Source organism: Crassostrea angulata, chromosome 3 (assembly GCF_025612915.1).
Source record: "Crassostrea angulata isolate pt1a10 chromosome 3, ASM2561291v2, whole genome shotgun sequence".
NCBI lineage: Eukaryota > Metazoa > Mollusca > Bivalvia > Ostreida > Ostreidae > Magallana > Magallana angulata.
The window spans coordinates 39172040-39197300 of NC_069113.1; the positions used below are offsets into that span (position 1 = coordinate 39172040).

Below are 25261 nucleotides of genomic sequence, written 5' to 3' on the forward strand. Positions count from 1 at the left end.
GCTCTATTTTGTAAAGATTCTTTTACTTGCCTGAGAGGCTGTCATAAGATCTTCCACTCCCTCTTTTCTGCCAGCCTGCATCAACAGCAACTACAAATTTTCCATTTGTCCTAAAATAATTTAATGATCAAGCTTATTTGTAAACACTACAAAAGATTTGACATTGCCTCACTTGAATGATTTGTTATGTTGGCACACTAGAATTATAATTATCTGATTTTCAATAAAGATTGATATTTCTATTCATACTGTATATATTCGTATACAATTTATTTCTTGGCATAAAGTATTTGAAATATTATGTCAATAGATGGATTTAATATTTATTGGTCCCACAATACAATCAAACGCACAACATTTAAATAATGCTTTAGTGTAAAATCTTCGTAACTAAATTTTCAATGATGTCGTATTTGACGTCATTTTACGATGCCTATATTGTTATTTCTTTGACAATGTGACTGTCAAATTCTTAATAATGATAAAGTTCATTTGTTGTAATTCAGGAATATACGAAACAACACAAAAGCGCATGCACTTTTATTTGTATATTTATAAACAAAATTGTCCGATCCAAGGTATGTGTCCGATGCATGGTTAATTCACCTGTAGCTCCATTTTGTTTGCCTGAGAAGCTGTCATAAGATCTTCCACTCCCTCTTTTCTGCCAGCTTTCCTGTGGTTTTGTTGTAATGACATTCAATGTAATAAATGTCATTACAACAAAACCACAGGAAAGCTACATAAACGGGCATACCTAAGTGAATGAATATAATGTTTTGACAATATGAAAATTGTATATACATGCATGTATACATATATTTTTACATACACACATTTGTGTTCACATCCCATATTCGGTCATGTTTCTTTCCAGTTGGAATATGGTTGATGTTCACGCAATTTGTATTGAAACACTGTACCTACAAAATAAGATAAATGTAAATATATATGCAAATATATAATCCTACATGTACCAGACTCAAGGATTTTTTTAAAAATCCATAATTTGAGATGAAGACATCATACTGATCAATAGTTCTCTCTCTCTCTCTCTCTCTCTCTCTCTCTCTCTCTCTCTCTCTCTCTCTCTCTTAACAAGATGTATATATATACATGTATAGATGTATAAAACCTGACCAAAAAATTTTGAAAAGTGTTTGAATCATGAGAAAAATAAATGAAATAGGGTAGTCATCTTACAAATTTTCTTAGTTATAAATGTATGACTCTTGCATTCATATTAACTTATCCTTAGGATTAGACAGGAATTTAAAGGTATAAATCACATTTGCAGACATGGCAAGAAGTTGAAAAAATGTTAATATAAGCATTAAAATCATGATTTTGTGTAAGATACAATCTCATAACTGCAGCGTTGTATGCGTACAAATTTTCATAATGCGCAAACGTGCGTTACTCAATTTGTATGCATAATGCGCTAACGCGCGTTACTCAATTTGTATGTATAATGCGCTAACGCGCGTTACTCAATTTGGATGCACACACCGCTGCAGTTATGAGATGTTTCTTTCAAAAAATTATGATTCAATGCTATAGTAAAATGTGCAAAAATACACGTAAACTTTACTGACTTTTAAAAGTGACCCAAGACCATAAGTCTGGATTTCCTTAGTGTGGTCTAAATTGAGGGGCAAGCCACACTTCCCACAGGCACTCAGTCCTTTTGCTAGCACATCTAGCTCAACTTTTCGTTTCCCTAGTCTCCATTCTTTGCATTCCTTATAGGTATGAAGATTAGTTAACTCCGCAACTTCTTCTTCTCTTTCTACATGTGATAAATCTGGACCTACAATATATCAGACAAATTTAATGATATGTATTAATTAACCAGTAAGTATGATTACAATTAATTAAATTTCAGGAATTTTGATTCTAATGCCTAGGGCTTTCAAAACATCAATTGAATGAATTCTTTAATGAATGTGAAGCAATCATTTTGATTTTTTAAGCTTAATAAATTTATAAACAATTTAAACAAGACGATTAAAGTTATGTTACAGCTAGGTAATGAACAAAACAGCTGGTACATTACCACAACTTAATGCCAAAAGCTTTAAATACATAAACTCAGTGCTATCATCCCTGCATACTTTGATTATGTATCTATATCATACTATACAAAACAATGTTAATTTTGGTGATCTTAAAAATGTATATCTTGCATTCAATATCTGCACAAGTGTTTCATTTTCATCTGCTCTACGAAAGTAATCAACGACTCATAATATTAGCCTTGCTCAATTTTTTTTTAATTATAAGTGAATTAAATTCAATTTGAGAATTACATAGCAATTAATTAGATCTACAAAACAATATACTTTTTTTAAGTTACAACTTCCAAGTAATTTTTTTAAAAATTACATTTCAGATTTCATGCCTAAAACTTTAAACAGCTATCATGTACATACATTGTTCATTTCGGTGTGTTAAAAATGGAGAAAAATATAACTGAATATGTTTTCTTTATCAATCTGATTAAAATCATATCCTCGATCCGCTCCTTTTTTGAAATGGAAACTTATCTACAAACACTTTGAAAATAGTCAAATTTTTTATACTACGAACAACTTAGATATTTTTGTAGTCTCATGTATTCCTACGTCAGAGTTAATATAGTCTCGTTCCGTGAACCAGACGCTTGGCTGTCTCCGTAAATCTGCGACAAGCAGAGAAGGGCTCTCTTGCTTGTCGGATATTAACGGAGACAGCCGAGCGTCTAGTAAAACGAGACTAGAGTTCGATATCAATAGTGCTTTGATCCATACAATTTTTAGAATTGTTTCGATAACTAATACATTCTAGTAGTTGAAATCTATCTTTGAATATTACACAACATGATTCATATGGGGTTTCTCGAAATTCTTGTCGGAAAAATCTAAATATTCATATTATAAAAAAGTGCCTTATTCAAATACAAACTAGAAACTAATTGCCATGCAAGATAAATTGATTTTAAAATAAATGATAATCGATAAAATCAACTCCCGTCAGTACTTCTGTACTTTGATTTCTATTGTCGGTACGTAGCGGATCAAGGATCTGATTTTAATCAGATTTTTTTTCTTTATTATCTCTGTAGTTATTGACCATTCTCTCTAACTTATAAATTGACATATACAATCTGTACTTAAAATGCAGATGGATTTTGACATAGTCAATTTAGGTGAAGAACTATTTCTACGGAGAAATTTGGGTGCGATCCGTCAGTCCGATTTTTCCGTAGAATTGCAATTTTGCAGCTACATCATAGATTTGAAAGACTTACTGATGGCATGGTTCAATGAATATGAATATCAGAATATTAACAAGTTTTAATATATGTTGTACTTCGTGTTTTCATAAACATGCATGTACACATACAATATAAATATGTACGTCTCTTATTTCCGAAGGAAGGTAGATGTCAAATTATAATTATACCTGCCGTGATCACTGCAGAAATAATCGTGATCAGGGGGTCTATTCGGTCTGGTCCAACGCAGATATTGTGCAGCTGTTCCTTTAGAGTATCTGGTTGCATTTCCTGCCGACTTAAAGCCATGTTTGCGATATTTCGTCATCGTCTGCTCTGTCAAAACATTATCGTAATTCGGAACGGCTATGTCGTTTATGAAAATATTCGATATTTATGAGATTCATTGTGTTAATATTTCCCATTTATTAAAAATTGAATTTCATTATTACACATTTTAGTCAATTGGTATGTTTATTGATAAAATCTTTTGATTTATGTAGCGCGACTTCCACGACCTATTTTCGGCAGCTCAAGTTGCGCAGTGGATTTGTTTTTGTCTTGTCACATATCCTTAATAGTAACATCGGCAATTTCTTCCCCATACCTGTGCTTTTCTTTAGGCAAAATTGGGCTTAGAATAAATTTGAACTGGGGTGCAGATTTATAAATGCAACCAAAAAAATGCAAAAAATAGACATGAATTGGAAATAATTATAAGCACAAATTTTAACTTTTATTTAAATAGTTAAAATGATAAGTTCATTAAAGAATTATCTTTAATGATAACTTAATGTATAATTGTTTTTGTATGCAGTTAAAAAATCTAGATTCAATCAGTTTTATTTATTAATAAATTAACACAAGAAATCATTAGTTAACGTTTTACCTTGGACGGAAAATTAAGACATCCGTAATTGAATTTTTTTTCGTAGGAGTAGCCATCGTTTGTTCCTTCAATGTTTCTTTATACAATTATTTTGTTAAACCTCGTTTAGTTTGTTCAGTGTATATGTCTACTTTTCTTCCTGCTCGGTGGAGTTAGATATGGTAAAAGACTACATATGCTTTCTTTTATATGCAGCATCAAAAAGCGTATTTTGCGTAGGCATAAAACTTATTTTGAATTCATCCAATAAAAAAGAGAACTTTTTTAACAAAGCGAGTTGAAAGGTATAATATTCCATTGTTTTCTTTTGATTCTTTTTTTTAATTAACATTTATTCATTGTATTTTCATAAACAATTTAAAGAGAGATAGAAAATTTACAATGATTTTTTTTCCTTTTCCACCCATTCACACATGTACACACATTCACATCAGTAAAGTAATATGCTTTAAAAATCTTTTGATTCTTGTTTTTTAGCTTCGCCTCGCCATCTATGAGAATGATCAACCTAATATATTTACGTAGTGAATCAGTAAGTAACCTAATATGTAATAATGTATATACAGTATAGTTAACCATTACGATGACACACATTTTCATGAACTTCCGGAAGAATTTGACCTACATGTACATTTTTTTCATCTGAATAGATTTCCTTTTTCATGAACCTAACCAGATAGTTGAAATTAGATTTAACCTACACGTTTCTCCTTTAAATAGAGTTTTGTCTGAATATACCACACATTTTATTTACCCCAGCGTAACAATTAAACCGGTAAAGACAATGTTATATTACACCCATTAGGATTTTTTTTCCTATTTAACAAGTCTATAAACTGATTTTGTTTCAATAGATAAAAATACTTGCATAACTATTTTGGTCATACAACTTCTTAATTAAATTATATTTTATGATTAATTACTGAATGTGAACAAGCCAAGGAAGATAACTCAATTATGAAGATGCAAGGGAAGATAACTCCATTAACTGTTATAATCCTCTTCGCTGAACTCTTTAAAATGCTATCACAATATCTTACTGATAACTTTGATGGACAGCTTTCATTATTTTTTCTTTTCTTAAACATATAAATTAACTAATTTCTTTCATTGAAATTCCTGAGCAGAATAAAAAAATGAAATAAATACATACCCTCCCCCCCCCCCCCCCAGCTATAACCCTTGCCTTACGAGGGTCAATCAAAAAATACGAAGACAATGTGGCTGTCTATCATATATTGTTCATGAAAGTCATACTTAACAGATTAATCTGTGCACCAACACTTATGTTATTGATATGCGAAGTTTAAGTCCATTTGATGACACAGTATTTTTGTTACCCCTTTTTAAAAACAACATGTTTTGTCACCACGGCGCACGGTAACGTTCAAAACATGGTGTCAACATTAAACACGCACAGTTTATAGATATACCCCATCTTTATAATCACGCTTAGTCTCTTGTGCCTTTCTCCTCACAATTTAAAATTGCACTGAACCACTTAACATTTTATTTGCACACATTTGTTCGAGAATCATATGTAAGTTCTTCAAAGTTTTGATTTTCTAACCGTGTATCTCTTATGTTACAGTAAGGATAACCCTGAAGTCGGTTGACGTTACTTATTTTTTGACCAAATATTTACAGATATTCTACTCTGTTTTGGACAGTTTGATATTCAAAATACAATTACCACCACCCCCACAAAATTTATTACAGTTAAACACAAACTTGCAAATAATTGTTGACTTATTTTTTGCACCATTAAGCATTTTCACAGCTTGTGTCGGCTTTTTTCTGGGTTAAATCCATTTTGTTTGACCTCCCGTTGCGCCGTGACGTCCGGCGACGTCGATGTTTTTTGTCAATTCTAAAGAGGACTATCTGTCTTTAGTCAATCATATTTGTTCAACAATACAATATATACCATCATTATTTGGAACATAGAATACCATGACTATACTTAATTTGAGGTTTCAATATTATTTGGTTTTTAGCCCAATTTAAAGAGATATTGCTTTCAACATTATATGGTTTATTGTTGACATTACACAAATTTTGACCGTGCGCCGTGGCCTCATTTTTTCAGAATTAGATTCTAAATAATTCTTAGAAATAAAGGAATTTATTAACTGTTTTCTTGCAAATTGTTTGAAACTATTGCTAAATTATGTCTACCAAATTTAGTAATGATATGTCGTTGAGTAACATAGCTATGACAAAAGTCTTCGTATTTTTTGATTGACCCTCGTACATGCAGGTGACATGAAATATTATTAAAGACTAGACTTTGACCCGTGCGTGCACGGGTTGACATTGCATATGATATCGGACATTTACAAAATAGATACATCGAAACACCATATATTATTGATATTTGCATAACCAAACTTCAAGCCTACAATAATGCTATTAATTTCACTACACCCTGCTGAGTTGAAATAATCTAACTGTGTCTCTGGAAAGGCCCTCACCACAGTTAAAATGCCCCCATATACCCGTAATGTAGCAGAAAATTGCAGAATCGCTCCAAAACGATTTTGTAGAGAATTAATAAAGTTTCATTGAAAATAACAGTCAAATTGTTCACAACAAACCATTTTGAAGCTGTAAATACCTTTCTTCGAAAAGTTTAATTTTATAATTGCAGAATTCAACATATTTTAACAACGTTTTTTACACACTATGTTGACATTCGAAACTCGGGATTTTTTTTATAGTAAATGCACTGTGTTAGAGTTTTCTCCCGTATTTTCTTTGATGAACAGAAAGAAATTTCCAATGAAAATTAACACGCATTTGTTTTATCGTTTCCAAGTTTATCCATGCAAATGTGATATTGTGGAAACATAAAATAAAGAGCCTTCCGTGATTTAGCGTGAATGTAATCCGCATGCGCAAGATTGTAAAATCCAAAAAATTCACATGATTTCCGGAATTTTTTGAGGAATTTTCGTTGATTATTAATCAATGAAGCTTGATTGAGAAAAAATAAAAACAAATTGTTAATCTTCAAGTACCAATGCTGTTTAAAATATATAAAACAAAAGACAGTACTCTTCCGATTTATCGGTATTAAAGCTAAACAATTCGAGTCTATTATTTTAATATAGTAGTATAGATGACAGATTCTGTGTTCTGTGCCTGAAGATTTTTAAACATTATATGCTTTAACACAATATAGCCATATTGCCCTCCCCCACACCCACGACCTGAACCCCTGCCCTAGGGGCTATGAATTTCATAATTTAGGTAGAGTTTTTGCACATCATAACCATGCATTCAGTTTTTCGTGGGAGTAAAGAAGAAGATTTAAACATTTTCACTTTATGGACAAAAATGCCCCGTCCTAGAGCCTGAACCCCTGACTCAGGGGCCATGAATTTCATTATTTAGGTAGAGGAGTCAGTGGTCATCATAACCATACACTCAGTTTTATTCAAATATATATGTGAGAAGCGAAGAAGATTTTCTAAGATTTAATACATGTTAACAATATGTCCAAAGGGGTACCACCCTAGAGCCTGAACCCCTGACCCAGGGGCCATGAATTTCACAATTTAGGTAGAGGAGTCAGTGGACATCATAACCATGCACTTAGTTTAATTCAAATGTATATGGGAGAAGAGAAGAAGATTTTCTAAGATTTAATAATTTCACTTTATGGCCCAAGTGGCCCCACCCTAGAGCCTGATCCCTGACCCATGGGCCATGAATTTCACAATTTTAGTAGAGGGCTTCATGGGGGTTTTAACCATGCATTCAGTTATTTCCTTTTATATATGGGAGTAGAGAAGAAGATTTTTGAAAATTTGGCTTTTATTGCATATTTGGCCCCAACCCTGGCACCCCATGGGTGGTAGAGTCATGAAGTGCACAATTTAGATTCTTCATACCATAGAGATGCTTCATACCAAAAATTGTAACAATTGGCCTTGTAGTTTTAAGAAGAAGTTAAAAATGTAAAATTGTTAACGCACGACGCTCGACGACGGACGAAGACCAATTGCACTAGGTAACCTTAGTGACTCACGTGACCTAAAAATTTCGAATGTAACGAACACATGCATTCAAAATATATTTTCGTACAGTGCGGTGTTTATAAAAGGAGATTTTTGATATACATGAGTACTATATCCATTAACATTTCTAATGTGTCGACACTAAAATTAATTTCAATTAATCAACATTTTCTTGTCGTCAGCAACATCTCAAATAACATTACCATCACATTTTTGTATTGTAACTATTCTCATCAAGAATGCTAAAAACAGGGTTATCTATCGCTGATTTCTCCGTTTTCTCATTCCTCACTTCTACTTCGTCTTCTTCTTTAACCACCTCCGGATTGTAGACGAAGGAAGCGATAAGAAGAAGAATAAACCCAACTACTTTGGTGCCCATCCACCACAACATCAGGCGAATACCCAGTGGCCATTTGTCGTAAATCCAACAGTTCCCTTTAGCACCACAGCTCTCCTGCCATACTGAGCAGGTACTGTCCAATATGGCGCCCAGAAAGATTGGTCCTGGTGTGGTACCTATTTATGAATATATTTGATATAATTAAGGTTTTTTAGGGGGGGGGGGATTGGGGGGCCTTTTTTCTTGGTTTAAATTGTATGTCTTATAAATATTTAATAAAATATTCAGAAAATATTTCAAATGGCTCAATATATAATATTTGTTTTTTGAAAAATTTACAGTTTAAAACACTTTTTAGTTTTCATGATATTTCTCTTACCTGTGGGTAATTTTATAACAAAATTTTGAATGGTGTCAAGAAAGTTCAGAGAGTATGTCACAAAAATAGTGAATTTTTTGTTTTATACAAAAGGAACCATTAAATACTTATGAATGTTTACCTTTGTTCGTTCTAAACTTAATTGTTAAATAAAGACTTATATTATGGTTTTTAATAAAGGGAACAGTGACTCTGAAATGACAAGAATACTGGCACATAGCATTGTGATAGTGCGGGGAGGGACTCGTTCAAAACATTTTTACAAGCAAAAGTATAAAAAAAATTCCCAAAATCATAAAAATCCTATACCGTGGGTGGAGGGTGGAGGGAGGCTTGTAGTATACCTTTAATACCTATAACTTCAATTTCACTGTTCATTGTCTTATTTTCACTTCACTTTATTACATGGTCCCGAAAAAGTGGGGTCCAACTCCATGGTAATTCACTGTTAACCAATTAAATTTTTGGCAAAGTATGTCTTTTCTTAAAACAATATGAGCTGTAAAAAACCTGCTAGTGTGATAAGTCTGCATATAACTTAAACTTTTATGATAAATAAGGTTAAAAAAATCATCAATTTTTGTCAAAGGAAAGATTTCTCTTCTGAGGAATATATAGCAAATCAATTTTTGTACAGCACGACAATAAATGTGAATTTTGCTCCAATTAAGGCTTCTTTACGGTCTTTTTCACACAAAAATTGGCAAATAGAAATTAAAAAACATTCTATTTTTGTCATTTTTGTAGAAAATCACACTTTCGTCAAAAAAAATTCATCATGAAAATTGCCGCTCATATTGCTTTATATTTCAAACTTTTTTTTTCAGATGTTGAAGCTGAAATTCAAACTGAGAGTTTCAACAAAAAGCTCATGGGCCACATTGCTCACCCGAGCAACAACTGCTGTAATAAAACCAGTTTATAAGGACATATACACACTATCTTGACGATACATCAAAATAGATCTTGTTTAAAAAGATTTTAAAAATTTTGCATAGAACCCTTTTGTAGCTTGGTGATTTCATATTCACATCACATATTGATTATTGTAGTTTTTAAAGGATCTTCGACAGCTGTTCATGTCAATATAAACCTTCATTAAACTTTGAACTCCCTGTGTGACTCAAGAATGGTTCTGAGGTCAATCACAGTCTAAACAATTGAAAATTAAATGTCAGAACTTGAATGTAACTAATATAATAGATTGTAAAATTTGAGCTTTTTAGAATATTCGATTTTTTTATTACGTAAAAATGCACCCCACCCCTTTCCCCGCCCAGTTGTGGCCAACAACACCCCTGGGGATCATGATTTGAACAAATTTTAATCTAAACTCCCTAAGGATGCTTTCACACAAGTTCTAGGTGTTCTAGCTTGTTGATTTTTTTCAATACATTCTTATATTAAAATGCGACCCCTTGGCCAAACCATACTCTCAGGGATTATAATTAATTAAATCTACCATATGAAAGGATGCTTCCATACAAATTACATGTTTTCTGGCTAATTTAATTTTTGAAGAAAAAAACCATTTTTAAGACTTTAACTCCTCAAGGTCCCCAATTGTGGCTTGAATCTACACTAAGTGATGATGTTTCAGTGCAAGTTTCAGCTTTTCTGGCCAGTTGGTTTTTGAGAAGATTTTGAAAATACCAACAAAGTTTTATAATTTATTAATTAACTTCCTTTGAAAAAGGGTGTGCTCCTTTATTTAAATATACTTGAATCCCCTTTACCCGATAACTCTTTGTGCCAAGTTTAGTTGAAATTGACCCAGTTGTTCTGGAGAAGAATTCAAAAATGTAAAACGTTTATGAACAGACAGAGACACAGATTTGATCCGAAAAATTCACTTGAGCTTTCGTCTCAGTAGCACAATTTATATATGTGTCAAAGATATTTTTTCAGATATTAAGAGACGTTTACACTGTTATTTAATTTAAATCAAGGGCACTTTCAAGAATCAAATGATGTTCCTAAGTTTCATTTGGTTTTTGTTGGCATGGACTTTTTTAGAATATTTGTGTTATCCACTCAATCAACAGATCTTCTAAATGGCACATAATTGTTAGACATATAATACGTTTATTTACCTAGCAATCTTCCAAATGTCAGCTGGATTCCAATTCCAAGTGACCTCTGTTGAGGGGGTATGCATCTATAAGATTGACACGGATAATGGATACAGAGCTGGTTGTAAAAGAGAGGTCTTGTCTTCCTCTCAACTAAAACAAATACATGCTATTGTGTGAACGGGTGGGCTTACCCATTTCCCAGAATATTTCTTCCGGGTATGAATTACACACCTGTGGGATAGGCAATTTGGCACATTCATAAAACTTTGCACTGGTCTTTACTCCTCTACATTCTTTTGATGTCAAATGTACAAGACCCAAATATTAAAGCAATATAAGCTGCATTTTCATGTTGATTTTTTTTTTTTACGAAAATGTTTTTTTTTTACTAACATGACAAAAAATATCATGGTCTTAAAAATTTCTGTTAGCCATATTTTTGTGGGGAAAGCCTTTCAGAATGTTTAATTAAAGCAAAACTAAATTATTGTCGTCCTGTACAAAAATTGATCTACTATATGTTCCTAAGAGGAGAAATCTTCCTTTTCACAAAAATTAATGATTTTTAAAAATCTTAAATATCATAAAAGTTAAAGTTACATGCAGACTTATCATACTAGCTGGTTATAGCAGCAAAATAAATTTCTAAAAAATACAGCTCATATTGCTTTAACATATGATTATTGCATAATCGGGGGTAATGGAAGCCCTCCCATTTCGAAAATATAGGTCGCTGTATGTTCGGTTAACGTATAGTGTACTGATATACCTCTATAAATATTGCTTTGTCAACATCTCTCTAAATAAGACTGTTGAATAAACGGCAATATACCAGATCAGCGTTTAATTTTTAAAGATTAATATTTAAACAAACTACATTTTCTAATAACGAAATAAACAGACCATATTAGGTTTAAAATTTGATATTTTTTTTCTTATACTTGTAACAAAGCTCTTCATCGCAAGGAGATTCATATAGTCAGAAAAACATCTCCAACCATTCAGCTGTCTTAAAGTTGATGACTTTTAAAGCAGAATGATGCATACCTAAACATGGCGGTCAGTGTAGGCGACATTGTGGAAAACGTCAGAAACATCATCAAAAACAACAGCACACAGAAGACATAAAACCAAGAACATCTGTCCGAACACGTGCCGCTTGTCAGGGTCATCGACAAGGCCGTGCGGTTAATGCAGGAACAACCTTTATACATCTAAAACAAATGATACATACAAGGAATTAATACCAAGTGATACAAAAATCTTCACACGATTTGACTGTATGTGGGTTAATTTGCTGCGTACACGAGGATAATTCTACATGACTGTATTCAACTAGTATAAAATAGATAACTGTCAAACTGCATTTTGCTGAATTTATAGAAAATCTTCCTGGAATCCTACAGGATAAAATGATTTCCTCCAGGAGTTAAAGTCAAAGACGCAGATTTCTAAAAGAAGTTTAAGTTTCCCCACCGGATTTTTAAATCCTATGGTACATGAAGTTTCATTCAAATCCAATCAGAATTAACGTTCCTATTACATTTCAATTCCGTTGTGAAAGGACTATATATGATATGGGCCTAAAATGGCCCCCTAAAATGAACATCATCATTTTACTGTAATTCTTTGTTTTCTTTGTACAGATATATATGTGATGTTTTACATAGTGTTCATTTTGATTCAGCTGCCCACAGTTTAGAAATATGACAACGTAAAGACAACCTTTTCCCCCCATTTTTGCATTTTCAGCATAAAACAGACTGTTTTCAAACAGTTTTTCTTTCAGAAAACATAGAGCGCATGCTTGAGCAAACAACATATTTTAATCAGAGACGTATCTTGTCAAGGCTTTTAAGTGACAAAACAAATTGTCCTTGTTCAAGCCTGCGCTCTATATGTCCCATTTATAAAAAGATAAGAAAAATGTCAATTTTTGACTGATTTTGATTGAATTATAGAAATAACGTCACTTCTGACTTCATATACTGCCAGTGAGTGCAAAAAAATCATATAAATATATATTTATTAAAAATTATATTCTACATCAACTGTTCTGAAATATAACATACCTTTTTATTGTACCCGAAACACTTTAAAAAATGGCGAATTATGGGGGCCAAATTTAACTCATATCATACATAGTTTTTTTTTCAGATTATTCAATTTAACACTAAGGGGCATCGTTATTTTTCAATAATAATTGTTTTCCAATATTAATTTATTTTTAAAGGTAAATACCTTAACTGACAGTTAAAATGATTAATATTAAAAGTGGACATGGACTTTATCAATAATGTTCTTAAATATGATATATTATTTTTAGTTCAATTTTTCGCAATATCCACCAGGAACGGGTGTTTAAAACCAAAACAGGTTTCCTACTTTTTTTATAAATAAAAATACTAAAAAAAACTCCCATGAGGTGATTAGGAGCATAATTATATCCTTCATAGAGCAACAAAATCATGCTTCAGAAATGATACTTTACAATCCATTAAAAAACTTTTAGTGGCAGCTGCCTTGACGTTCAATAAACCCGTCTGCTAAACTACTTTTGAACCATGAGTTCAAATGGCGACGGCAAAGAGAATCGTCAGATTACAATTGGGTTTCAAAGAATCTTCTCGTAAATGTTATATCCGATCACAAAATGTAAGTGTTTAATCTTTTATATGTACTAATATTAAGTATGACACACCTGTATATTTACAGTTTTCAGGACAACTTGCACTCGTCGGTTTAAACATATGACTGAATCATCAAAGGAATTGCTGAAAACCATTGAATGCTTTTTTTTTGGGGGGGGGGGGTTATCATCGACCTATAATAAAACCAGGTTTTGCAGGCAAATTTAACAATACTTAAAAACGTTTTTTTTTTTCTGCACAGCCTGGTTTGTTACGGGACCGACTATATCCACAAATAAGCATTCAATAGTTAAATCTAGATTTATTTTTATGTGTGTTTGTATGCAATACAAGGTATTTTTAAGAATTTTCGCTCTTAGGAGACTGGGTGGTCGACAAATTAACCATCAGATCTGACTTGTATTGTTTAAATATATTTTGTTTATTTATAAACTATCATTCAGTAAAGAAAAAAATTATATACTTTAGCTTTAAAATTAAAATTTTTCCATATGTTTTTAAACATAGCTCTTCATCTTAGGAGATTAACATAGTCTAAAAATGGCCACGACCATCCAGCTCTCTTAAAGCCATTATACATGCTCTTGGTCATAAAACATGCTGTAAAGAATGGTATGTAGCAACCTCTAAGTATCCAGTGATGATATATATATAAAGTTGCATTAGTGGTAAGAATCCTAACCCCCCCTTCACCAGCTTTCCTTAAGTCAATACTCAGTCTCATGTCTGAGTTTTTACCTCTTTATGCCCTTTTCCTCTAAGAATTTGAGTTGAGGACTAGGATGAGTGATTGAAAAATGTTGGTGACGGCGAGGCCTGACCATTAATGATATACCGTCAAACTTCGTTATGTCGAACTATGCTGGACTGTATATAAACTTCGAGATATCCGAGTAATCGAGATAATTAGTGTAAAATACTTTAAAAATAAGTGGTTGGGACATACCCATTGTATTCGAGATATGAGTGTAAGAGTGTTCGACTGTAACTTTATCATTAACGAACAACCTAGCCGTTCATTAATGATACAATTTCAAAATTATAATTTCATTAATGATCAATTCTCATCCACTTATGATGGGAAATAAAAAAAGCAAAAAATTCACATGTACATTGATACCGTTAACTATGAATGATCGAATTTGATGGCATAAGTGGATGGACTTCAACAGTTAATGAAAAAATTATTATGAAATGGTACTGTTTTGACCAAATTTTGGACATGTCATAATATTTGCATGCCTCTCTGTCTATTTCTCATTTGACTAAGAAGCGTATATTAGCTATATTATCAATTAATTAAAAATAAATACATCGTTGGCCAAGAATGATTACCTTCGGCAATTATGATACAATTATGTATAAAAAATTGCACTGATTTGATAAACTGCATTTTGGCATGCCATTTAGTCAATTTTTTTCTGTTACATGAAGATGAGAAGAGTTTAAATTGAATATTCAATCTGTTTCAACTTGAGTTTCCAATTCTTTTATTAATACAAAGTTTAATCTAAAGATTTTTATTTTTTTTTTTTTTTTTTTTTTTTTTTTTTGTTTTTTTTTTTTGGAAGCAAAGTAACCATTTACCACTAATATTGAAAAATGTATGTAATTATACTTGTGTGTGAGTGAGTATGCATGTGTATAAAATTTATAAAAACTGAATTTAATAATGTCAACATTAGTATTAGTATGTATGGAACAAAAACAATAAATTATAAAAAAAAAAAAAAAAAGTTTAATCTAATAGGCACATGCTTATAATTACATGTGGTATAACGAACACGGTTCAAAATCAAAAGTCCAAAGGAAAAATATAAAACAGCATAGACGAACCTCTAAAAAAAAATTAGAGGTAGAATCAAGTGCCATGGAAGAGTGAGCATCTCATCCACCCGAGTGCTCTTTATCGTAATCAGGAAAAACGGAGAAATCCGTAGATACGAAAGTTTGCCTGCGTACGCTGTTCCTATTCAGAGTAATTGGGACCTATTCTAGATAGTGTATGTATAATGTCAAGAAAGACGTAAATAAAAAGGATTAATTTTAGTTTCAGTTTTCGACATTGTCCTTACTTTATTGATCAGTTCGTTCTGGATACTCATTTATGGATATTTCCGATCAATTTTCCCATATGCTTATTTTAAAAAAAAGGTAATGGGACAAAACGAGCCAAATCTGGAAAAAGGGTTAAATGAACTTATAAATATCTAAGAACAATCTTTTAAGAGGGTTTTTTCTTTCGCTTTCACATTTTTGTACACCTCTAGTCTGAAAAATTTGCACTATGTATCATTATTTTTTATCAAATATTTATATTCTTCATTGCCAAATCACTTTTATTTAATTTACGATATAGCCTATAAGCTGGGTATTCAGACATGTAAAAAGTTAGGGTTCTTATAAGTTTCTGCTTAACAGATTAATTTTTTCACGAAAAGAACTAAAAGAGAAAATTATTACTGATTGAACAATCTATCTGATACTAATTATAGCCAGATCAGAAATAGACAGATGGGCATAAACAACAGTACCATTTCATATATAATTCCATCATTAATGGTTGAATTCCATCAACTAATGCTATGAAATTTATATCATCAATAATTAAGATGCTCTTATTTTGCATTGCTTTTTTTAGATCATAAGTGGAAGTGACTTTTGACCCTTAATAATATGACTTTAAAATTGTATCAATAATGAACAGCTAGGTATTTCAATAATAATAAAATTATATCATTGATGGTCATGATTCTGACAAGTTATGCAAATTTTAATCATTAAAGGATATTGTATCATGAGGTTGCTACAATGCCGTTTAGTGCGCATCTTCAACTAAACATAAAGTGTTTTTTAAGAGATACGATAGATTTGATTTAACGGTTATTTTTTCAAAATTAAATATCAAAATGGTTGAGTAAGCTTCATTAAATCAAACAATAATATATCATTCTAAAACGTGCGATGACGTTTACTTGTGCACATACGCCGTGATCAGATTTGACGTGTGTTCTTAAACAAATATTTCTCGTCGTGTTTCTTCGTCAGTTCATACTTAAAATTCATTTTTTTTAAACGATATCCCGAAAATTTGTTTCAACAAACCATTGTACAATCAGTTAATCGCATATTAAAATTATCGGGAGTAAAGGTAAAATTCATTTACAGTCCCGTTGTGGTGATACCAATACCTTGAATTTAACATACCGTTATTTTATTGTATACATCATATAAAAAGGATTAGAAACAAGTTCAAATAACTTACGAGTTCTTCTCCTTAAACTGTTAAAATAAAAATAAATGTAGCAACTACACAACTGCCCATTGAAAATTGGACCAATACCTTGGTTCCATTGACGTCGCTGACACCGGAACATCCGGCGTGACACGGGGAGAAGTAGACTGTCTGGTTTTGATCACAGACAGGCTCGTACCCCGCCGTGCTGCAGTCACAGTCCGAGTTACAGGAGGATATGAAAGACGACTCCCTGCAGTAAAAAAATGCACGTAAGATAATGTCCTATATGCATGCAATAAAGATCTGAGGCACTTTGACTGGTGCATTTGCATTGACTTCTTGTTGACCTTACACTCACTGTTTCTGTTCAGGTGGTGTGACAAGTTAAATTATCTATATTTAGGAAAATTCAATAAAAAAAATGTATATTTAATTAATTTTGAAGATTATGAGCAGGCTAAACAGTGTTCTAGGGGGGTTTCTTTGTTTATTTTTTTAATTGTTGTTTTGGTTTCGGACGAGGGGGGGGGGGTGTTGTTTTGTTAAGTTTTGTTTTGTTTTGTTTGTTTGGTTGGTTGGGGGGTTGTATGTAAGTAAAATCAGGTGATTTCCATAAACTTAACAAAGTGTGATTTAGTCTTAGTGCATTTATTGATTATACATGCAGATGTTTAAAACTTGTGTTCAAAACTGGCCGTTCAGTGGAGAGAAGGGTGGTTCATATGTGATGACTAATTGAAAAAATGAAAAAAAAACCTCATGGAGCTTCTTTCATAATTCCGAATAAAAAAAGGTAAATATTGTTGAAATATAATTTTATGCAAGATATTACTTTATATCATATTACGCTGTTAGGTACAAAATAAAAACAAGTTATAGATGACCAATGTACTAAACCTAGTGGTTGGATAAGACGTTGATACTCCAGCTATTGGTTGACTGGGACAACTGGCGAGAAACGATGGACCAAGACACATGCATAGGAACAGGCATGCGCAGCTGAAGCGAATAATTCCTCGACATTTCAGGTTGAACTTTTTCACTATGTAACCCCCGAACAGCATTCCTCCCGCCGACCCGGGAACCGTGATAAAACCTGTACACGAGGTAAAATCTTCCTTTTCATCTGCCATCCGCAAGTTCATTATGCATATAATTCTTGGTTTAACTTCACATTACATGCTTTTCCTTTCACTAACCCAAAAGTATGTGCTTTTTTAAAGCTGCTTGGTCCGATTTTTTTGTAATTACAGTATCAAAATTTTTTTCATACAAATCATTTATCTCAGAAAGTTATGGACTTTCTCCTATTTACACCAGCAGAATCAGTCTCCTTTCAAAGTTAGAAATATTCAAAATAAATAAAAATAATTTCTCTTTGGGCAAACGAAAAAACAAACCAAAATGCATCACGTGAATGTTTAGAAAAGGAAACCGCTTGGTTTCGTCCCCCGAATGATTGGGGTTATTCAATCCGCATGCTATGCATCGATTGTAAAGAAAGCAGACTTTAGAAATATTAGCGAAAAAAACGTACACATGTTTATTTGTAATTTGTCTGGTCATTTCGACCTTTATTTAAAGCGATGTCAAATTCGTAATACAACTATACCCGTCTCGTCGTCAGGGGTGAAATTTAAACATGAGGCGAAATAACGAGGTACCTTTTAATGTCGTTTGTTTTGTTAGCAAATTTTGTACGTATTTTTCTTCAGTGAAATTTGGCATAATTGACGGGTAAAACTACTGCAATGTCTATTATTATACATATACTAAGTATAGCCATCGTTTAAAAGCGTGCATAAAATTTGATATAAAATCGGACCAAGCAGCTTTAAATTTGATTATATAATATTTTTGTGCAGTCAAAAGCTACAATGTTTGATTTTGTATACGAAATCTAAAAAAAAGACAGTTTTTACATACCCATCAAGTTTCCCGCTTCATATATGTCAATGTTAAAAAATTCCTGAAACAGTTTGGCACCAAACGTTGCTAGTCCCCCGATGATAAAGATTTCCACAGTTCCTCCAAGAATAATGAAAACAAAAGCCGGGTTTTTTGCCTGCAATTACACAATAATAAAGTTCATTTCATCATTGGGTTGTTTTGCCTTATCTCTACACTCTTTAAATAAATATGAACCAAATATCTTCAAAAATAGTTAGCGAGGTAAAGAAACGTTTTCTCGTACCAAAAGCCAAAGGGATCTGGGGAGATGTTTAAAGCTTTTGCCAAAATTTTCTTCTTCCTTGTATATTTTCTGTGAATTATTCTGAGCTTCTGAAATCTTCTCCTTCTGCAATTCATCATAACCTGTATTTTTTTTAATAGATATTATACTGGTGAAAGTGTCATTTAATACTTTTATGGTATCAATATAGTAAACGGAGTGAGCTTTATATGCAAATATTTACATTTTCAACTGTCTTTGTCTGTGATAACATTACGAATCAGTTTTGAACCCCAAAACCCAATCACTTCATAAAACATGAGTGACACAAAATGGGCGTGTCTTATAGCTTAACCGAAAAAAACCGGTATTGGCCGCACCGCGTAGTAATACAGAGAATGTGCTACATATATTATGTAATAAAGAATAGTGGTTTCAAAATAATGATGTTTTAAAGTGTACAAACTGGAAATAATATAAATATAAGTAATAAGGAATCATTCTTTGAATTTTATGAGGTTATATTTTCGGTCGGAGCGTGGCCAAATCTATCATAAAGCCCTATTTGACCACACCCCGACCGAAATTATTACCTCATAATACTCAAAGAACAATTCCTTATTTCTTATAGCAATTCGAAAAGTAAACACTAGAAGGGGTTTATTTTTTTTCCCTGGAAATCGTAGGACGTAGCAAGTTTTGATTGTGACTCTGTATGTCCGTTTCATTAGAGCTATGATTGAACTTCTGTGACCATGTGAAGTGCTACAATATATGTTTATTTGCCATATTTCTGACGTTTGTTTCAACCATGTCATTGCGGTCAATATTATTTACAGAACGGTTGGTCTTTTTTATTTTATATTTTTTCATTTAAAATGAATTCTCTTAAACGATATTTTATTGTCTCCGTTTTGATTTATGTCATTTTAACCTTAAAGAATAAAACCATGCTCATCAAGGAAATTGGCGGAATATGACTTTCCAGTTAACACTCAATTGAAAGACACGGGTTCATCCTGTGACAGTTTTTTACCTGGCAGTCTTTTTGGGTACCCAACTATTGGAAGCAAAACTAAGAGGAATCCCCCCATCCCAGCCAGGATGCCGATCCACCATGCCCCTACCCACTGGGGGTCAAATGGGGTTAACGACACACTGAAAAAAAAACTTACAACTTAGTACACTTTAATTGCTTTTAGAATTTATAAGGAATGGAATCTATTGAGAAATCTAACTTGCTGGTGTCGATTTTATCAACATCGACAAATATGGAGAGAGTCTGTGCCCCTGCAATGTACCCCACTGCTACACCGACAGCCGCACTGCAAAACGTGCATCCTATCCAAAATAAGATAAATCAGCTGTTATGGGGAATATCTTGTACATAATGCAGAAATAGCAGAGATTTGATTACTTTTACAAGGTATGGAGAGAGAGAGAGAGAGAGAGAGAGAGAGAGAGAGAGAGAGAGAGAGAGAGGAGAGAGAGAGAGAGAGAGAGAGAGAGAGAGAGAGAGAGAGAGAGAGAGAGTTTTATTTATTTAAAATGATCAGTTACAGTTGAGATTACCAAAGTAGAATGGCGAGCTCCTGACTTTACTGTTTTCCTCAATGTACGTCAGACCTAACGTAAATGACGGCACTGCCCCTATACCAATAAGAGCGTTCCCAAGCAGGAGCATAGAATAGTAACCCTCGTAGTTCTTTTTTGGACTCGTTTCTGAACAAGATCCAGTACTAGAGTTGGATGCAGAGCAAACATTTGCCGATGAATTGGCCGTTGTACCTAAAGATGAACAAGGAATAAGCTTAATGTTTTTAAGTCTGTCTTCTACTTTAAGAAAATAAATTTAGACCGGTATTATTTTTATTATCGTTGCTCATACTATAGTATAGTCTTCTTTTTCAATATTGGGTTGAATAAATGCATATAAACGTACGTAGATATAAACATTGTGCAAATAGTATTTTATTTCCTGCTTCTTGGTGATGCAATCAAAACATACACTAAATTGCGGATCAAACTCACTTGATATGCTGTAAGTGTATTCATCTCCAATAAACTGCGGCAGTGAGAATACAAGACACCCCAAAGACATCAAAAACATGCCTGCTGCCATCAGACGAGGTTTGTTTGCATAAGTCCCAAGGTACCCCACAAGTATCAGTAAAGCAGCAGCTCCAAAGTCGTTAGCTGAGGCTATCATGCCCGACTTCTGGCTCGTAAGCTCGTACCGTTTTTCCAAAGTGACGATGATGATGTTGATGACGCCATTGACAATGAAACCCTCGCAGAAGGAGAAGGCACAATGCCAGAATACATGCCATCGTATAGAATTAAAGAACTGCAGACAACTGTAAATAGATCCATAAATCATAATGAAATTAAGGTATACAGTACAGGTATTGTTAGTTTTTAAATATCATTGTGATCCATATCTTTAGAAGCTCTATTCAATATACTTTATATTTTAATAAGTTTGTCACTCTCATAATAGTTACAGTAAACATTAGATTTTTGCCACGAGTTCAGATTTAATTTTTTGTGATATTAAGCCACTAACCTCGGCCGAAAAATCAGACAGCCATATTTTGCCTTTTCCTCATTCCTGTCATCACTGGCCATTATGCTACCTTGGTATAGGTCATTAATCTTCGTTCGTGCTTTTCATATCCTAGCAAGAAGACATTAATTCATCAAATTCATTGACACGCTTCAATATTGGTTTTACTTCCGAATTTTATACAAACGAATCCCTACTTACTTTGGCCAGGGTCTAATAATTTGATTTAAGCTTTATAACATACACACAAGACACCTCGACTTACGACCGAGGTGAACCATTAATTTCTTTTACTAAGAAACTTTGATTGTTGAAATCAAATACATTCTGCCGCCATTTGTCAGTTGTATAGAAATGAGCGTCCAGTGAAGCCCGTTTATATAACCTTTATGTTTGACTTCTTCGTGAACCTAACATTTTATATTGAGTCTTCCACGGGTCCTTGAATCTCAGTAGGTAGTTTACCTAAGGTGTTCAACAGTGGACTTTTAATTTTTTCAAAAATAACGATATGAGAGAGAGAGAGAGAGTCATTGACCAATCAATTGTAAACATCGCTTCTGGTAACAGTTATTAGGTATAAGAAATAAGGAATAAGGAATCATTCTTTGAGTATTATGAGGTGATAATTTTGGTCTGGGCGTGATCAAATCCAATAAAGCCCGAAGGGCTTTATGATTGATTTGATCACGCCCCGACCGAAATTATCACCTCATAATATTCAAAGAATGATTCCTTATTACTTATATTTATATAATTTTAGGCCATCGTACGATTAAATATTTAAATATAAATAAGCAAACCCCGCTGGCGCTTCAATTTGGCGTCATTTGTATTATGGGTTATATAGTACAAAATCAATACGTAGTGTTATCACAGGCAAAGACACTGGATAATGTAAATATAGTTACATAATGTGCACTTATCCCTAGGATATACATCGCTGTAAACAGATCTAGGGTAATAAAAAAAACTTGACTTTGCAGTTGCAAAATTCAATTCAAATAAAACGTTTCCAAAGAAGCAAAGATTTAGTCTAATAAGCATGTTTTTTGTGATCTAATTATTATGTACACTTTATTTAGCCATACAAACATACACCGTACGATCCCATCGTGCTCTCTTCTCTTTGCAACAAATTGAAGAATGAATTAGATTAATGACAATCATCGGCTTCGTGACTCAGTATGTATAGCATAACATAGAGTGGTACAGCTTCACATTCCTTCAGCCTGTACTACAAGTGTTATACAGTGGTTGCAGTATTAAATTTCACAAGTATTTGCTATAGAAATCATACTCTTTAAGCATATCTAATACATGAATTGAACTGTCAAATTTCATCTTCATTGCGTTTTATCAGTAATCGAGCGTTTTTTAATGCAAAAAATTGTATGAAAACTGACTGGATCTTGGTATCTTAAAAGAGAAAAATATGTGATAAATTTACTGTATACAATACCTTTACGTTGACATATAAACCCAGGTACATGAACATGCTATTTGACCTGTTTATTATTCATCACCTACTGTAGGTTTACCTTTAACGCATGACGAGTAAACATCGTGAGATGTTATAAAGGTAAGCATTACAAATAAAGTCTTCAAATATGAGTCACAATACTTTCAACCTATGTTGGGTTGATTTTTCAACTACTTCTAAACATCTTATTAATTGTTTGAAATAAATATTAAGCCTGCATAGACAAACGTAAGCACAAAAACCGAATATATATCTCACAAAATTAAAATTTCTTAAAGTGCTTTAAAAAAAATTCAACAATTTTGAGACATGAACAAGAAAAAAAATATATCGCTTTTAACCTTATCGCAGCTTGCCGTAATATTTTAAAATCGGAAACTTATTGACCTTTCAAAAGCAATGAATTACGTAGAGTTAACGTTAAATAGCGAAAGTTCAGAAATTCAAATCAACCCTTCTTGATAACATCTTGTAAATGCAGAGAGAGAGAGAGAGAGAGAGAGAGAGAGAGAGAGGTATACACGTAGAGTGCAAATGAGAGAAAGAGAGACGAAGAGGGAGCAAGGGAAAGAGAGATAATCCGGAATTTAAACAAATGAAATAAATTTCTAAGAGAGAGAGACAGACAGAGTGATACAGAGAGGGGGTATACGCGTAGAATGCGAAAGAGAGAAAAATGTGATAAATTTACTGTATACAATACCTTTACATGTACGTTGACATATAAACCCAGGTACATGAACATGCTATTTGACCTGTTTATTATTCATCACCTACTGTAGGTTTACCTTTAACGCATGACGAGTAAACATCGTGAGATGTTATAAAGGTAAGCATTACAAATAAAGTCTTCAAATATGAGTCACAATAATTTCAACCTATGTTGGGTTGTTTTTCCAACTACTTCTAAACATCTTATTAATTGTTTGAAATAAATATTAAGCCTGCATAGACAAACGTAAGCACAAAAACCGAATATATATCTCACAAAATTAAAATTTCTTAAAGTGCTTTAAAAAAAATTCAACAATTTTGAGACATGAACAGGAAAAAAAAATATATCGCTTTTAACCTTATCGCAGCTTGCCGTAATATTTTAAAATCGGAAACTTATTGACCTTTCAAAAGCAATGAATTACGTAGAGTTAACGTTAAATAGCGAAAGTTTTCATTTCAGAATCGGAAATTCAAATCAACCCTTCTTGATAACATTTTGTTGTAAATGCAGAGAGAGAGAGAGAGAGAGAGAGAGAGAGAGAGAGAGGTATACACGTAGAGTGCAAATGAGAGAGAGAAAGAGAGAGACGAAGAGGGAGCAAGAGAAAGAGATAATCCGGAATTTAAAAAAATAAAATAAATTTCTGAGAGAGAGAGAGAGAGAGAGAGAGGCGTAAGAAAGAGAGGTCTCAGTATCAGTGATTACCTACCGATGTTTCTCTCCGTGAAATGTTTGGGTCAGGGCAGGATTGATGGTACAGTAAACATATTAGTGAAGTCACGACATCAATCATAGAGATGTAAACTGAAATAGGATACATCAAAAGTCATCCACCTGTGATGGTCAGATGAACTTAACTACACCATAACTGGAATACATTCTCTCTCTCTCTCTCTCTATCTCTCTCTCTCTCTCTCAATAATTGTATAAATTGTTATTCTCTTAATAAAAAAAGAGCTTTGAAACAGTTAGAAAAATCATTCAAAGCGAATTTTACTTTATTCACTGTATACCTATTTGTTTATTTATTACCTTTATATTTTATTGGCAGATATTAAACATTATCGGACAACCTAAGAGAAATTAAATGTTGTCAATGGAATGTCAAGTGCCTATAAAGGGGTTCAATATACATGTACCATATAGGATAGTTGCCACATTGTACCGATGTAGACGTCTAAGAAAGAATAAGTCTCAATATAGAAAATATACTGGTACAAGGATTCTCTGCAAATAAATAAAAATCGACTTAATCAATTAATCCTCATCGTACGTCATAAACTTTGCCAAACCCTACACCACTGTCTTTGCATTGTGCATGCAAAATTCAAAAGATATACTGGATGTCCAAGTGCCTTTATTAATCAATGTGACATCAGTATTCTTTGCAGTCTTCAAAAGATTAGAGGATTACAGCGGACAGCTCTAATGTGACAGATTCTTGTCAAACTCAGTTTTAGTTGCCCAG

General features: G+C 32.9%; 2 protein-coding genes and 1 long non-coding RNA gene across 9 annotated transcripts; 1 reads left to right on the forward strand and 2 right to left on the reverse strand.

Moving 5' to 3' along the window:
• Positions 1-754: 754 nt before the first annotated feature.
• LOC128175485 (uncharacterized) lies at positions 755-4427 on the reverse strand. The gene is made up of 3 exons (XM_052841122.1): positions 3449-4427; positions 1596-1810; positions 755-923 (listed from the first exon to the last, which is right to left on the reverse strand). The coding sequence occupies exons 1-3, from the start codon at positions 3582-3584 to the stop codon at positions 825-827; spliced, it is 450 nt and encodes a 149-aa protein (XP_052697082.1). The 5' UTR covers positions 3585-4427; the 3' UTR covers positions 755-824.
• Positions 1715-10969, forward strand: LOC128175486 (uncharacterized). The gene is made up of 4 exons (XR_008242688.1): positions 1715-1854; positions 4623-4677; positions 8500-8640; positions 9717-10969. It is a non-coding gene; the product is annotated as an uncharacterized LOC128175486 (long non-coding RNA).
• Positions 7703-24521, reverse strand: LOC128175482 (solute carrier organic anion transporter family member 4A1-like). 7 transcript variants are annotated; one of them, XM_052841118.1, is made up of 13 exons: positions 24503-24521; positions 21593-21703; positions 21058-21383; positions 20599-20814; positions 20265-20367; positions 20063-20184; positions 19048-19169; positions 18780-18918; positions 17751-17949; positions 16959-17103; positions 12012-12178; positions 10983-11047; positions 7703-8686 (listed from the first exon to the last, which is right to left on the reverse strand). In XM_052841118.1, the coding sequence occupies exons 2-13, from the start codon at positions 21652-21654 to the stop codon at positions 8373-8375; spliced, it is 1980 nt and encodes a 659-aa protein (XP_052697078.1). In that variant the 5' UTR covers positions 21655-21703; positions 24503-24521; the 3' UTR covers positions 7703-8372. The 7 variants fall into 7 exon arrangements, with proteins under 7 accessions (XP_052697078.1, XP_052697080.1, XP_052697076.1 ...); XM_052841120.1 differs by lacking the exon at positions 24503-24521 and adding an exon at positions 23779-23797; XM_052841116.1 differs by lacking the exon at positions 24503-24521 and adding an exon at positions 23055-23134.
• Positions 24522-25261: the final 740 nt, after the last annotated feature.

Excerpts from the sequence above, each read along its gene's own strand:
- LOC128175482 (XM_052841118.1), bottom strand. The coding sequence starts at position 21,654 with ATGGCCAGTGATGACAGGAATGAGGAAAAGGCAAAATATGGCTGTCTG. Across the intron at positions 20,815-21,057 it reads ATACACTTACAGCATATCAA|GTACAACGGCCAATTCATCG; the intron begins GTGAGTTTGATC and ends GTTCATCTTTAG. Across the intron at positions 8,687-10,982 it reads GACATTTGGAAGATTGCTAG|GTACCACACCAGGACCAATC; the intron begins GTAAATAAACGT and ends ATTCATAAATAG.
- LOC128175485 (XM_052841122.1), bottom strand. The coding sequence starts at position 3,584 with ATGACGAAATATCGCAAACATGGCTTTAAGTCGGCAGGAAATGCAACC. Across the intron at positions 1,811-3,448 it reads TTATTTCTGCAGTGATCACG|GTCCAGATTTATCACATGTA; the intron begins GCAGGTATAATT and ends GATATATTGTAG. Across the intron at positions 924-1,595 it reads GTCTTGGGTCACTTTTAAAA|GTACAGTGTTTCAATACAAA; the intron begins GTCAGTAAAGTT and ends CTTATTTTGTAG.